The 14029-nt window shown below is 49.7% G+C and overlaps 1 protein-coding gene across 1 annotated transcript; it reads right to left on the reverse strand.

Annotated features, from left to right (window-relative positions):
• Positions 1–416: 416 nt before the first annotated feature.
• Positions 417–6257, reverse strand: GDF7 (growth differentiation factor 7). The gene is made up of 2 exons (XM_074946794.1): positions 5834–6257; positions 417–1339 (listed from the first exon to the last, which is right to left on the reverse strand). The coding sequence occupies exons 1-2, from the start codon at positions 6255–6257 to the stop codon at positions 417–419; spliced, it is 1347 nt and encodes a 448-aa protein (XP_074802895.1).
• Between the last annotated feature and the right edge of the window lie 7772 nt (positions 6258–14029).

A 14029-nucleotide genomic window follows, 5' to 3' on the forward strand; every position in this document is an offset into this window, starting at 1 on the left:
CAAGAAAGAAAGAAAGGAAAGAAAGAAAAAGAAAGAAAGAAAGAAACCCTGTATTATTACCACAACGGATTCTCCTCAGCTGACCTTCTAGACTGGGCGGGACAGCAAATGTTTGGGTAAGTATATTAGAGCTTGATTGTAATTCCAGGAAAAACAGTCACGGATTTTTTCCCCTTTTAAAGTGCCCATTTGTGTGATGTTTCAGCACAATATTTAGGATCAAGTTGGGATGCAAATATACTGTCTCTGGGGACAGCCAGCAGCACCCAGGCAATGATCCTGCTTCCAATGTCCCATCTTTTCCATGCACGTTGGATACTGTATGCAGAGTGTTAAGTAGCAGACCCAGGCTGCTTAGACACCATATATATATATATATAGGGCTGGCTGCTGGGGTAACGGGGCTGCAGAAATTGCTACCTGCAGCCACACGTTTCGACCACCATGTCCTCGTATTGTTTGTAAACCACGTTGTTTCCGGAGTCTATGTAGAGGATGCTGATGGGGCTGAGTTTGGAAGGCACGCAGCAGCTGGGAGGAGTGGACTCGGGGTCCATGGAGTTCATCAGCGTCTGGATGATGGCGTGGTTGGTAGGCTCCAGGTGGGACCTCAAGGGGAAATCGCAGATCCCCTCGCAGTGGTACGCCTCATAATCCAGAGGGGCGATTATCCAGTCATCCCAGCCCAGCTCCTTGAAATTAACATGCAAGGCCTTCCTGCTGCACCGTGTCTTTGCCTTCTTGCCCTGCCCTTTTCCCCCAGCCCGGGCGGCGATTGTGGTCCTGCGCCTCCTCCTGGGTTTAGTGGGCGTTTCCTGGCCAGGATCTGGGGGCTCCAAGAACGGGGGGCTGCCCAGGGCTTTCACCTGATCCCTGATCTCCTTGAAGAGATTCTCCTTCCTCTTGCTGTGCGAAAACGCCACCAGGAGGGCTCTCTCGTGGGGCTGGGGCTGGGGCTTGCCGAAGCCCAGCTGCCCCGGGGGCAGAGGCCTCCCGGACTGATCCGACACGATCCTCAGCATGAAGCAGAGCCGCTGGCCCGAGCCGGGTTTCTCTCTCCCGTCCCTCATGGCTTCCCACACGTCAAACACCTCCCAGCGGGGCGAGCCTGAGTCCAGAATGTCCGCAGCCCGGGAGTCCCACAGCCGGGGCGGCCGGTCTGCGCTGGGGCAGGCGGAGAGCAGCAGGTGGTGAAGGGCTCCCTGTCGGGACAGGGCTAAACTCCGGTTCGCGGGGGGCTTCCGGAGGATCCGGAGCTCAGCGCCCACCACCTCGTCCGTCTCCGGCAGGCTGGAGACATCGAAGAGGAACGTCTGGCCGGCCTCTGCCGGGGAGTCATCTGGAAGAGAGAAAGCAAAGGCAAACTGAGGCAGGGCTAGGGCGGGAGGGAGAGCCTGGATGACAGAGGCAGCGGGAGTTAGCTCCAGCAAGGGCCTGCCAGGGAAATGGGGCAGGCAAACGACCCCTCGCTGCCGCAATGGCCACCCCGGCTGGGCACGGGGTGGATGGGGCCGCCTGCTTTCAAAGGAGGGTTTGCACCGTCCTTCCACGCGGCTCCTTTCCCGCGCCCGCGAAGGGCCCTTCCGCGCCCGCGGCGTCCTTGCGCGAGGGTGGGTTTTTTGAGAACGCGTTTAGCAATCTACCGGGCTTCCCGGGTGCTGCAGAGCCCCGGAGGAGCCCCCGGCAGCCTCGCCTCCCGAGGGTGGGACACTGGCTGTGAAACCAGCAGGCTCTGCAATCCCCATAAAAAGCCTGGAGCGAAAGCCACAATCTGTAATTCGATGCCCATTTAGCAGGTTCTCAAGGATTTAGTGTGTGTGTCTCCCCCCGCCCCCCCCCCAAGTTAAACATTTTGAAATCTGTCAGGGCAATTTAACTCATATCTACTAGCTAGAAAAAAGGCGATAACTTGAATGGTGTATTTTCCACTGAATGCATCCGATGAGGTGAGCTGTAGCTCAGGAAAGCTTATGCGCAAATAAATTGGTTAGTCTCTAAGGTGCCACAAGTCCTCCTGTTCTTTTGGCGAATACAGACTAACACGGCTGTTACTCTGAAACCTTGAATTGTGTGTGTGTGTATCCCTTGTAAATCAGATTGAAACCCAAACTCCTGTTCCAAGCCACACTTGAACATTTACTGGGAGTAATTAAAGGACCTAGATGTGAAGAAAACAAAATTAAAAGGAAGGGGGAGAAAAAGAAGGAGATGGCTGTGAACCCCTAAGAGCTCCCCCCCCCCCGAAATCTGATCCTCAAATGTTGCAAGTTCTGAACCTCGCCCCACGCAGCAGCCACTTGCTGGGGTAGTGAATATGGTCCTAGCAACGAGGTTAATTGTGTAAAGTATTTGCACTTTTATATCTTCTCTTAAACTGAGGACGACTGATTTCGAAACCAGTGCCCCTGGTAGCGGACAGAAAAGCTGAGTATTGCTTTGATTCACCATTGGAGAGGAGGAGAACCCCTGGATCTTTTCTCCAAAGAGGGAAACCAACCCATTTTGGTGCGTTCTCTGATACCGTATTTTTTTTTCTTATCGTCATTTTAAAAACAGATTTAAAATTCCTGCGAGAGGCAGATAAGGAGAGCCCTTTGAAGCGCTCATCTGGTTTCGTTTTGCTCTGAAACTCCCAGATACTGTGCAGACTTTTCTCAGCATTAAGCGGTTTGCGCTCACAGCCCGGGACCCAGCGGCTGAGCCGCAGAAAAGTTTCCTCGATAAATATCCGATCGGAGGCTTAAGGGGTCTTTGTTGCGCGTGATACGGGGACTGCTCGTCCATTTAAGCCCGCTCGCTGAGCGCTTCTAAAGGTTGAGCCATCGGGTTTTAAGTAGAAAATCCTGATTTCCGTTTAAAAGCTGATTGCGCGGCATGGCCTATTGACATACGTATTTCAATAATAATAATAATAATTAATAATTAAGAACAGAACGGTGACATTTATTTTTAAGCCAAACTCCCAATGATTTTACCGAAACAGACCCAAAACCAGGGATGTCTATTTATGCGTATTCAAGTGCCTTCTGGTCCTATATCTACGGAAGCCTAAAATGCGTATTTTAGTTCATGTTAAATAATATTCAATATTATATTAATATTGTTATATTTTATACATATAAATATACCAGATTGTGTCTTTTTTCCCAAGCAGAACTCACGACAATATAAATGGGAAATCAATGGCACTATCTTGTCCAGTAATAAGTAATAATAGATACACATCCTGATTACTATTTAACAGGAGCTAATGTGTACATCTGAGGCTTCCCTAAGGAGACTTGGCCCCCTCAGAATACAAGAGTTGTACAGTTTTGTATCTGTATGTCAGAATAAAACCAGGCGATTAAGCTTCTTTCATTTGACAGTTTTCATTTGACAGTCACCCTCCCGCAGATCTGTCTTCGTTAGGGAAAATTGCATTTGCTAGGTACCAGCTAAGTCCAGGCAGCGATTCCTGAGCTATCTTTAGAGATTTGCTGTGTGGAGCGCTTTAACTTGCCACGATTTTTAATATATAATTAAATATATTTAATATATATATAAAAGCTTTCATCCTGATCTAAATATCTTTTTACAGCCCAGATTGTCCGTTTCAAACTTCCCAGACCAGTCAAAACTGTAATTTCGTTACATCATAAATAAAAATTAAAGCGCTCTCTTTTTTATTCCAAGTGGAAGGCGTTTAGCTGCCCTACTCGGTGTTTACTGAGCCCACGCCAAGGCAATAAATTCGCGTGCGATACACCTGGGCAAAAACTGTACTGCCGTTTTGGGCGAACATCGATCATTTGACAACGCTTTCTGCGGCATTTAGCGGCCAACTTTTGTTTCCTGGGGAGCTGCTCATTCGAGCCCGAAGCATCACCGATTGCAATCGGTTGTGACTTGTCGATTTCAGTCCCAACCACGTGGGTGCTTTGTTAAAGAGCACCCCGGCTCTGCGCCGGCACCACCCCCATGCCCCTGCCCAGGGCATGACGATTCAAACGGCTTGCCTTTCCAGCTTCAGTGTGTTACATTTGTCTCCATCTCCGCTGCGATGACGGCAGCGGAGATTAACACAAACCAGATGACAAATGCACCAAACCCAGCAACCCAAAGGTCTGCAGAGGTCCCTGCCTTTCCGAGCTCGCCCCTGGAATCAGAGATGCCAATAAGAATAAGAATAATTAATAATCAAGGGGAAAGAGCAACAATCGGCCAGATACTCACCCACGGGCCAACTGGCCGCCCGCTGGAGAGACCGGGGGCCAGACATCCACACACCGGGGCTGCCTGAGCGCCAGCCCCAAGCGAGGGGTGCATGGCAAAGCGGGGCGAGTCGCTGCGGAAGGCGCTGAGCGGTCTGTGGCTGTGCGTGGTGCTGGAGGAGGTGTCCCACCCGGGAAGGCCGTGCCTGGAGCTGGGTAGCAGGTCAGTCTCGGGGTGGGGTGGGGGGGCAGTTTGCGCCTCCCTAGTTTCCTCCTTGGCTAGCCACGGGGGAGTCTGGGAGACCCTGGCCCTTTCCCCGCACAGTCCGGAGGGGAGGAGGCTGTGCCCCCTTTTACTCCCCTCCTCCCGCGGCCCCCCGCCTTCCTCCCAGAAGGAGAGCAGCCAGACAGGGCCCCCCGGGATCTTTGACGCCTCTCCTTTCTGCCTCCGCCTCTTTCTCCGGCACACCTGCCTCCTCCAGCCCAGGAGCCGGCCACCCTGCAGTTTTCCCACTCCCCTTCCCGGCTGGCAGCACGTCAGCGGCCCTCCAGTGTGCCCACCCCGCGACACTGCACGGTCCCTTCCCTCTAATAGCCGTGTCCACTCACCGGTTTACACGGATGCTCTGGGAAAATGAGGCAGTGGGTGGATGAGGGAGAGGGCGGAGGATTGAGTTTCTCTTCACTCCCCCCCCCCCGAACCGATCCAGAGTGTGGACAGTGGGGGTGGGGGGCAATCGGTGGGACATAGGAAACCCTGAAATCTTTTCATTTCAATAGCTGCTTAAAGAGCCCTGCTGGTTATTCTGGAGGTTGTGTTTGAAACACCTTGCCCTGGAAATAAAGCATGAAAGGAAACAGATCTAGGCAGGCAGATACATCTGTTAGACTCACTAGGATGAGATAGATTGGTTTAAGATTAGGGTTACATAAATGTATTAGATTAGGGTTGGTTAGATCAGGATGCCATTAGATCGCTCAGATTAGGATCAGAGAGCTCGGGATTAGCGCGCGCTATTAGACTAGGGTGAGCGATCCCAGGATTGTCTCGATCTGTTAGATTGAGAGCAGAGAGCTCGGGATTATCTGATCTATTAGATTCGGAGCAGAGAGCTCGGGATTAGCTGGATCTATTAGATTAGGAGCAGAGAGCTCGGGAGTAGCTGGATCTATTAGATTGGAGCAGAGAGCTCGGGGTTAGCTGGGTCTATTAGATTGAGAGCAGAGAACTCGGGGTTAGCTGGGTCTATTAGATTGAGAGCAGAGAGCTCGGGATTAGCTGGATATATTAGATTAGGAGCAGAGAGCTCGGAAGTAGCTGATCTATTAGATTCGGAGCAGAGAGCTCAGCAGTAGTTCGAGCTGTTAGATTAGGATTACAAGGCTCCGGATTAAATATGTGGATGAACCCGTTCCATGGCCTGACACAGCCACGTCCCTTGCCCTCCCCTCTTCTGTGAGACCTCAGACGTCCCACTGCGCACACCCGGAGTTTCATTCGCTTGCTTGGTGAGCAGAGGAGCTGCCCCGGGCTAGGGGAGCCCGCCCTGCTCCCCCCGCTCCCCCAGGGACCCTGCCTCTGCCCGGGCCAAGCGCACAGGTGCCTGCGCCGCTGCTCCAGCTGTTCCTCCGCTACTCACCTCCGGCCGCCAGGTCCGCGAAGCCCGTGACCGTATCGGCCCGGCCCCCGCCGCTGCTGGCGGCTGCCCCCGGCGGCTCGGGGGCGGACAGGCTCCGGTAGAGGGACACCATGTACTGGTGGGGCACCACCGTGCCGTTCCGCAGAGCCCCTCCGCCGCGGCGTCCAGCCTCCCTCTGCCTCGGGAGCCTCCCCTGCGAGGAGGAGGCAGAGGCGGCGGCAAGTGGCGCTGGGCTGCCGGCTCCCGGCGAGCCCCTCACCGCAGCCGCCTCTAGCCCGTCCCGGGGGCGGCAGGCGCTCAGCACCCACAGGCAAAGGGCCGCGGCCGCCCTCAGATCCATGCTGTCAGTGGGCTCCGCTCGGCGAGGAGAGCGTTGTGCAGGGGCTTTGATGGCTTTGGAAACTCCCCGGTTGCTTTTTAACATTGTGTTAATCAGCGAGTGAGATCCGCAGCCCCTGCACAGCGCCCCCTGCCGAGCTCTCGGGGGTTAGCGCACCCCCCTCCCCTCCCCCCAACACACACACGCACCTTCCAGCTCTCCTACCGCCCACCCTGCTGCTCCACAGTATATTGGCAAACGCCAAAAGGGAGACCCAAACACTGAATCATTTATTTTTCTTTTAAAATTCCTCCCCTTCCCCCCCCCCCTTTTCCTTTGGAATCCGTCGGAAATAAGGCGACTCTGTTATGCCCCGGGCTTTGCACGAATGCTAATGCTTTGTTTCCAGGTAGGCAACTTCCCCCCCCCCCCACAGTTGGCATTAATCCTTAAAACTAGCCAGATCCCGAAAACTCAGGAGAGAGGACTGTGCGATGAACAGACATGGGAAGAAGGGGTTTCACCCCGGCTCTGGAGAAACCCATGGTCCCCCAAAGGGTGACACGCATTAACCAAGGGCAGGAGAAACCTAGTATTGACTTGAGTTATAAACCGTGGAGTAATTGATTTTAATCTGCTTTTAAAGTGGGTTCTTATTTTTCTTTTCGACTTTAATTCTGATGTTGGAAAAGACTATTTTTTTAAAAATAAGACAATATAACTGGAGATAGAAATGTTATAATAGCAGCAAACGGGCTGAGTGTTTAGAAGAGAAGCAGAAATGTCCTATTGAAAAACCCAGCCTATGAAAGAATGGGAAATAAAGCAGCAGAAACTCTTGACAATAATCGAGTTTTTACAAACTGAAAAGCAGAGCAATGCCGTGTCCTAAATGCAGAGAGATTTGTTAGACTGCTGCGTGGCAACACAGTGTAATTCATTTCTTTTTCTTTTTCCTAATATTGGGGATTGTATAGTTGTTTAGAAACCACGTTAAACAATAGGAGAAGGGGATCATTAAAGAAGCATCTTGCCGTTTTCATTTAGCGTTAGACTTGAAACTGGCCCAAATGCAAAGTGGAGGTTGTGATTATTTAAAGTGGAGATAGTTTATCTTCGTTTCTAATTCTTTCTTGAAAGACAAAAATAAAGCAAAACAAAACTTAAGTCTGCATGAGTGTGAATGTTTTCCCTTGCACTGAGGGTTTCCTTGGTAAAATTCAGATGTTTCCTTGGATCCTGATTAAAATAACAAACTGCGATATTTACTAGGATGTTATTTCAAGTTTTCTTCAGCGGCTTTCTGGTTATGTCTGTTGCGATTTCTCAACAAATACAAAAACAAGAGCTGCAAAGATTTATTTAAGGAATGTAGGTGTTTAGCCAAACCAAACATTTTTCTCCCCCCAAACAATCGTTTATCAAGAGCATTTGTCACTAAAGTATTTAGGATTTAGAAAAAAAATTACAGGTGCTTTGTCACTAAATTAAAAGCAAATTTTTATGTCAGGCAGCTAGATTTGTTCTGTACTTACAAGTAGCATGATGCAACAGAAACAGTTCCAGTGACAACCTCCTGATGAAATTATAGTCCGTGCTAAATAAAGTACAAAATCTCCTTAAAACGGGACTATTTATACACTACTTTGATTCTGCATTGCTCTCTGCGTCTCTCGCTGTGTAATTCGACAGCCACTGAGAATAATAGTCCGGGGGGGGGGGGGGGGACTTGGTTAACTGTTTTTCTTCTGTGAGACACTTATTATAACGGGACTGCCGCGGTTTCAAAAGCGAAAGGTCACTTTAAAAAGCATCTGTCAACATCCTTCATCGGTTGGCATAATCTCTCTGGGGTTTGGATCGAAAGCTTTGTGTCGCCCCCTCCCCCTTGGTTTGTTATACTTTGTCTTGCTGTAATTTACAAAGTCAGGATAAACGGTTGATTTGGAAGTCGGGAGAAAGTGTCTTCCCCCCCCCCCCACCCCCCAATCCATCTCTCTCGAGGTCTCCAGCTCTGCCGAGTCCTGCGAGGATGTGCCCGCCTGTTGCAATGCCAGGGTGTTCTTTGTCCAGCCCAACAGGACACAAATGCCTCAGAGCAGTACACAGCTTTGGTTCAGTATTTCTGGATCTGTCAAGAGGATTGCATCGGCTCTTCCCTAAGGTGAAGAGGATTGTGTGTCGGTGGGGAGAGAAGTTTTGTTGTTGTTGGGGGTTTTTTTTTCGGGGGGGACGGGACTGCTAAAATATTGCGATGTATTAAAATCCTCCTAGCTCAGCTCAGGAAGGCGGTGACCGTCGCGGGCATTCACTGCGTTAGAACAATGTGCATTTAATACACACACGGCGGAACCCGTGGTTAAATCCCTGAGTAACTTCGGCGTTTAGTGTCTCCCCAGCAGGAGGTCAGAGGCTGGGCTGAGCGATCGGTGCTCTGGGTGGCCCGGGGTGCCAGGGGAAGCTCGTTTCAATCCAAGCCCCTCCTCTGAGTGCAATCCCCGGGTGTCGGCGCCCAGCCTCGCACATGCTTTCCGCCCCCCCAAGGTGTTTCATTATCCCAGCGCTTCTGGCTTTCGGTACGATCCCACCTCCCACCTTCCCGTGCGCTCGCTCGCACTAGTGCGCCTGCCTTGGCTGGGCAGCGGGGGGCGGATCACACGCCTAACTCTCGCACAGAGAGAGCCTGGACGCTGAGGTCCGAAGGCCACGCAGGCAAATCGCGCTGTGTCGGAGTTTGGGGACGGGTGGTGGTGAGGTGGGACCCCTCGGGCTGGTGTCTGATCCAAGGAAAGCAGGGATCACAGCTCCAGGCATTTAGTCCAAGGGATTCTCTCCTTTTGCTCCCTGGGCTGCAGAGGGCGCCCAGCTAGTTCTAAGGGACCTACTTCCAGGGGGACAAAGGTGCTCCTTGTCCTTTCAGCCCCAAGGTGAGGGAGCGGGACTCACCATGGGTGGGAACTTAGCGCTTTTCCTCCATTCTTGCCAGTAAACCCCCCCTCCCCCCATTCAACAGTTCCCACTGCCTGATGTTAGCAAAGTTCTAAGGATCGACGTCAGAGGCTGTCTAATTGCTGGAAGGAATCACGTGAGAACTGCATGAAAACCCACCGTTCTTCGGAAAAGAGCCACAGTGCAAAACCTGCACTCAGCCAAACCCAGTTAACTGATATGTTTTGTAAAAAAAAAAAGGGGGGGGTGTGTGGGAGGGGATGTTTCTAATCCGTTTGAAGTCTCAGGGTTAAAACAGAAACAATATTAACCCTCACTCACTGCCATTGCGTAACTTGCTCTGGCAAGGTTTACTGAGAGATTTGAGTGTTTATTTTGCCTGAGTTCATCATCTGCCTTGTGTTGCTGCTACATTACAGTAGCCAAAGAATCATAGAATATCAGGGTTGGAAGGGACCTCAGGAGGTCATCTAGTCCAACCCGCTGCTCAAAGCAAGCCCAAGCCTCGATTTTTGTCCCAGATCCCTAAATAGCCCCCTCAAGGATTGAACTCACAACCCTGGGTTTAGTAGGCCAATGCTCAAACCACTGAGCTATTCCTCCCCAGTAAGCATTACAGACATCTCAGGCTTTAACCAGGCTGTGTGGCTCATGGTTTGTTTACCATCATCATAATAAATAAAAACAAAGGAAGCCAGCTTTGCTCTTTGGGGGGGGGGGGGGGGGAGCGATTTGAGCAACAAACAGGTAGGGTCAGTTCCCCAGATGGTGTAAATCTGCATGGCTGCACAAGGGACCTATGCTGATATGCGCCAGCTGGAGATCTGACCCGAGCAGATTAATTCTCCACTCACAACTGCAATGTAAATTTGGAGTGACTCCACTGAGTTCGATGGAACTGTATTGTACTGCTATAAAGCCAGTGAAAATAAGAATCAACCCCCCCCCCCCCACACACACACATACAGGGACAAATCCTGACTGCCCAACGCTAAGGGATGCACATTATAAATCCAACATTCTGTCCTTTCTATCAATTTGCATCTATCAGAGGAACAAAAGTGCAGAGTTTCCCATCTGTTCTGCATTGCAGCGTTGGCTAAATCCTTTTGGGCTTTCTTGAATTTCCATCAGCCCAGCCCAGTCCAGCTGCAGGACCTTCCAGAGCTGCAGTGGCCCAGAGGTTCCTGAAGTGCAGCCTCTCACCCTCTAGCTCTTTCCTGCTCCTTGGACAGATCTGCTTTCCTTCCTTTGCTAGGAGTGCAAACTTTTTGCACATAACTTCGTGCTGGCAGGTGGCCACCCCCACCAGCCCCCTTCCAAAGCCCAAATTAACACACGGCAGCAGCAGAAATTGGAGAGGAAAGGCCACAGTTTTATTTTACAACTCAATTAGCGAGTTTATACAGAGAAAACACCCTTACAACCAGGAGAGATTTTATATCCATTGGACCTTGCCAGCAAACAGATCTGTTCCAATAGAGAATAACATCTCTTTCCACTTGAGGGCACTCTCAGTTGCCAATCATACAAAGATCTGTCCCTCCCCTTAGCCCTTCGCAGATCAAAGTTAAAGATAATGGGCCAAATCCTACCCTGATGCAAACTAGATGAAGTCAGAATGATCGCATCATTATTTAGCTTCAGTAAATGGCCACAATCTGGAGTGCATAAACCAAGATGTTCTGAGGTATTGCCTCCTGCCTAACCGGGTAACCCCTCCTCTCTTCATCAAGCTACCAAGTGATTTAGCTGGAGTGAGGGTAAGGAATTCTTGTTGAGCCTGGATTTATACATTACATGCAATTGATTCTCTTTCTTCTAACTCCCTCACTGTCCTCGTTTCCCATAGATTTGGCCAATCTGCAGCCTCTCCCACCCAAACCCACGGTCATTCCTCAGAGGAAACATCTCCTGTTCTGACCTCACTCTCACCTGTGCTGGCAACTCTCCAACTGATTGAACATTCTCTCAACCACTCCATCACAATCTCACTGCGCTCTCTAGCACCTCCACCCCACTTGATTGATTTGAGCCCTCCTTTGCTGACTCAGCTCCCACAACCCTCTGTCTTGATCCCAAAAATGCTACTCTGGTCCCCGCCTTTAATCAATTTGCCCCTATCAACACACACACTGTAGTGAAGCAGATGTTTGAGGCTGGAGCAGATGGCTGCTCCATTACTTAGGGCCTTAGGACTGGAGCCCAGAGGAGGGAAAAGGCATTGTCTCCCCTATACCACAGGATTTCCTGGATGGGGACAACCCTGAGGCACAGAGTGGAGGATTATTTGCAGATCCCAGTGAGAGGGGTGCACTGATGGAAGAGTTGTCTGTAGAGGCTCTGTCCCAAGGGGAGAAAGCTTGGTTTTTGGTTAACCCCAGGAAAGGAGGTCTTTTGATTTGACAACAGGGCCAAATAATAAAATCACCCTACCAGCCCAAGGAAGACCATCTCCCAAGGAGAGAAACGGAGGCACCCAGGAGAAACTGCAAGCCAGCAGCAGCACATCTGATGCCGGAGTGGTAAGCCACATCCCCACAGCCCTCTATCTCCGCACATGTTGAGATTTCCTGCCATTAGCCGCTATTAATGCAATAAACACAAAGAGCATTGACATTACCCTTCAAACCTCGTAAGCCAAGCTGATTACCACCAGCTAAGCATCTACTTCTGTACTACCGCCTGGGCAGCTCTGCTGGTAATGGAGCAGCGTCATCATTTTGTGTCAAAAATCTGCCAGTGTCTCTTTTCGTCACTTGTTTCAACTAACAGCTGAGCTGAGCTGCTCTCCGAGGGAAAAAAACAGACCTTCCAATTAGCTGCTGATTACTAGATAAAAATAAGCTGAGGGCGGAACACCTGGCTAGATTGCACAAGGCATCGTGTCCCCCCTGTGAGCGTGCTGAATAGCCCCAATAAAACATCACAAGTAAACTTCTTGGTTCAGGCCACCAATTTACAAAGCCTTTGTTCACAGAGCAATCCGAATAAAGCCACGTCTTCATGGGGAAAAAATGTTTTTACATCAAGCTGGTGAACTCAAGGTAGCTGTCTCCATATAAATTCCTGATGGAGACAAGGCGGTGTCATTTTTACCTCGATGCAGCTAGTCAAGGTAAACCCCAGGTAGGGATACAGCAGGGCCAGGCCACAACATTTTGGCACCTGAGGTGGGGAGCTCAAATGACACCCCCAAACCCCCTCGCTTGGGCCAAAACTTTGAAAGGTCTCCATTCTGCCTTCTTCCTGTTCTCCTGCTCTCATGGTACTGCTCTGCTACCTACCCCAATAAAGGAGAACTAACAACTTAAAATGCCTTGTTCAAAAATTTTAAGTAACACTTCACTTTCAAATGCCTGAACAGCAAATGTAACTTTTCTATCCGCATAGTAAACACTGGCATTTTTATCTGTTTCAATAATCAAAATGGTGCTTTCCGTGCCTTCTTGGTTGCAAAGATTTGAACTGCTTCCTGCTGAAGGTCCACAGTCTGGGCCAGCTCATGCTCTATTGAGATGGTAGCAAGGCCGACCAGCCTCTCCTGTGTCATTGTGGAGCGTAGATGTGTTTTTATTAACTTCAGCTTGGAGAAGCTGCGTTCTCCACTGGCAACTGTTACAGGAAGTGTTAGAAGTATGCGCAGAGCAACAAAAGCATTTGGAAAGAGGGTGGTCATCTTATTTGTGCAGATATATTCCAGAACAGCCTTTGGAGTTGATCCTGCTGAAATGTAGCTTGAAAGCGCTTTCAGTTCATCACCTAAATCACTCGCATCAATATTGCGCGTGTCATCATGTGTCAACACTGTCTCTAGTGCCCTGCATTGCTGGTGTAGGTCTTCTTCAGAGGAGTTTTGGAATATCATACAACATCCCAAATATACTGCTGCGTTCCTTGAGCTGCATGAAATGTTCTTCAACTGACTGTACTGCACAATCTAGCACCTGGTTAAAGAATTCAACTTTGAATTCTTGTTTGGGGTCTCTTATGGGATTATCCCGTGCCTCGTAATCAAAATGTCTTCTTCTTCAGTGACTCTTTTGTTCTTGAGTGGGTGGGAAAATAGCTTCAGTGTGAAGCTCCTCTGCCAGCTTCTGTGCACTCTTCAGAACGTTTTGAAATCCCTCATCTGACCGGTAAGACTGTAGGTATGACTTTGCTTTGTCCAGTTGTTCCATTGCTCCAGATATATCAAGGTCAACACCTTGGAGTCTCTTGCTTGGAGTCTCTTGCTTCCTGCTTTTCAAACAGTATGTCATGCCACAACACTAAGGCACACAGATATATGAAGTTATGTATGTTTCTGGTGATTCCATTTCCCTCTGCCACTGTTCTCCCATGAACAGTTCCTGTCATAGCATTAACCTCCATAATGGCAATTATGGCATCATCTATCTTCCCAGTTTAGTGTTTGATAGGCTTTATCGCCTCTACTCGACTTTCCCATCGTGTGGCACTCAGTGGTTTCAGTGTCAGAGAGGATGTTCCCAGATGTTGCTTCAAAATTGCTATCGATGAGTTGATGCAGAGAAAAATACATAGATGCTTTGAATTGCATTAAAAAATTCAGCAGCCTCACTAGAAGCTGATGCTGCACCACTGACCACCGTCAATGAATGAACTGCATGGGACAAAAAAAGCTCGAGGGTTTAACTGTCGGATCTGTGTTTGCACTCCTCTGTTCTTTCCTCTCATGTTGGCACCATTATCGTAGCCCTGACCTCTCATGTCAGCTATCACAATTCCCGTATCTTCCAGCTTTTTAAGAAGCACATTTGTCATACCAGCTCCTGTAGTATCATCAATGTCAATAAATTCTAGAAAATGCTCTCTGACAGTCACCATTGCAGGGACATTTTCACTAGGTTCTGTGGTTGTTACAAAACGCATCATTAAAGTCATTTGTTCCATATGGCTGATGTCAG

Source organism: Natator depressus, chromosome 3 (assembly GCF_965152275.1).
Source record: "Natator depressus isolate rNatDep1 chromosome 3, rNatDep2.hap1, whole genome shotgun sequence".
NCBI lineage: Eukaryota > Metazoa > Chordata > Testudines > Cheloniidae > Natator > Natator depressus.

Coding starts and splice junctions, on each gene's coding strand:
- GDF7 (XM_074946794.1), bottom strand. CDS start 6,257: ATGTTAAAAAGCAACCGGGGAGTTTCCAAAGCCATCAAAGCCCCTGCA. Junction 1,340..5,833: donor CGCGGACCTGGCGGCCGGAG/GTGAGTAGCGGA, acceptor TCTCTCTTCCAG/ATGACTCCCCGGCAGAGGCC.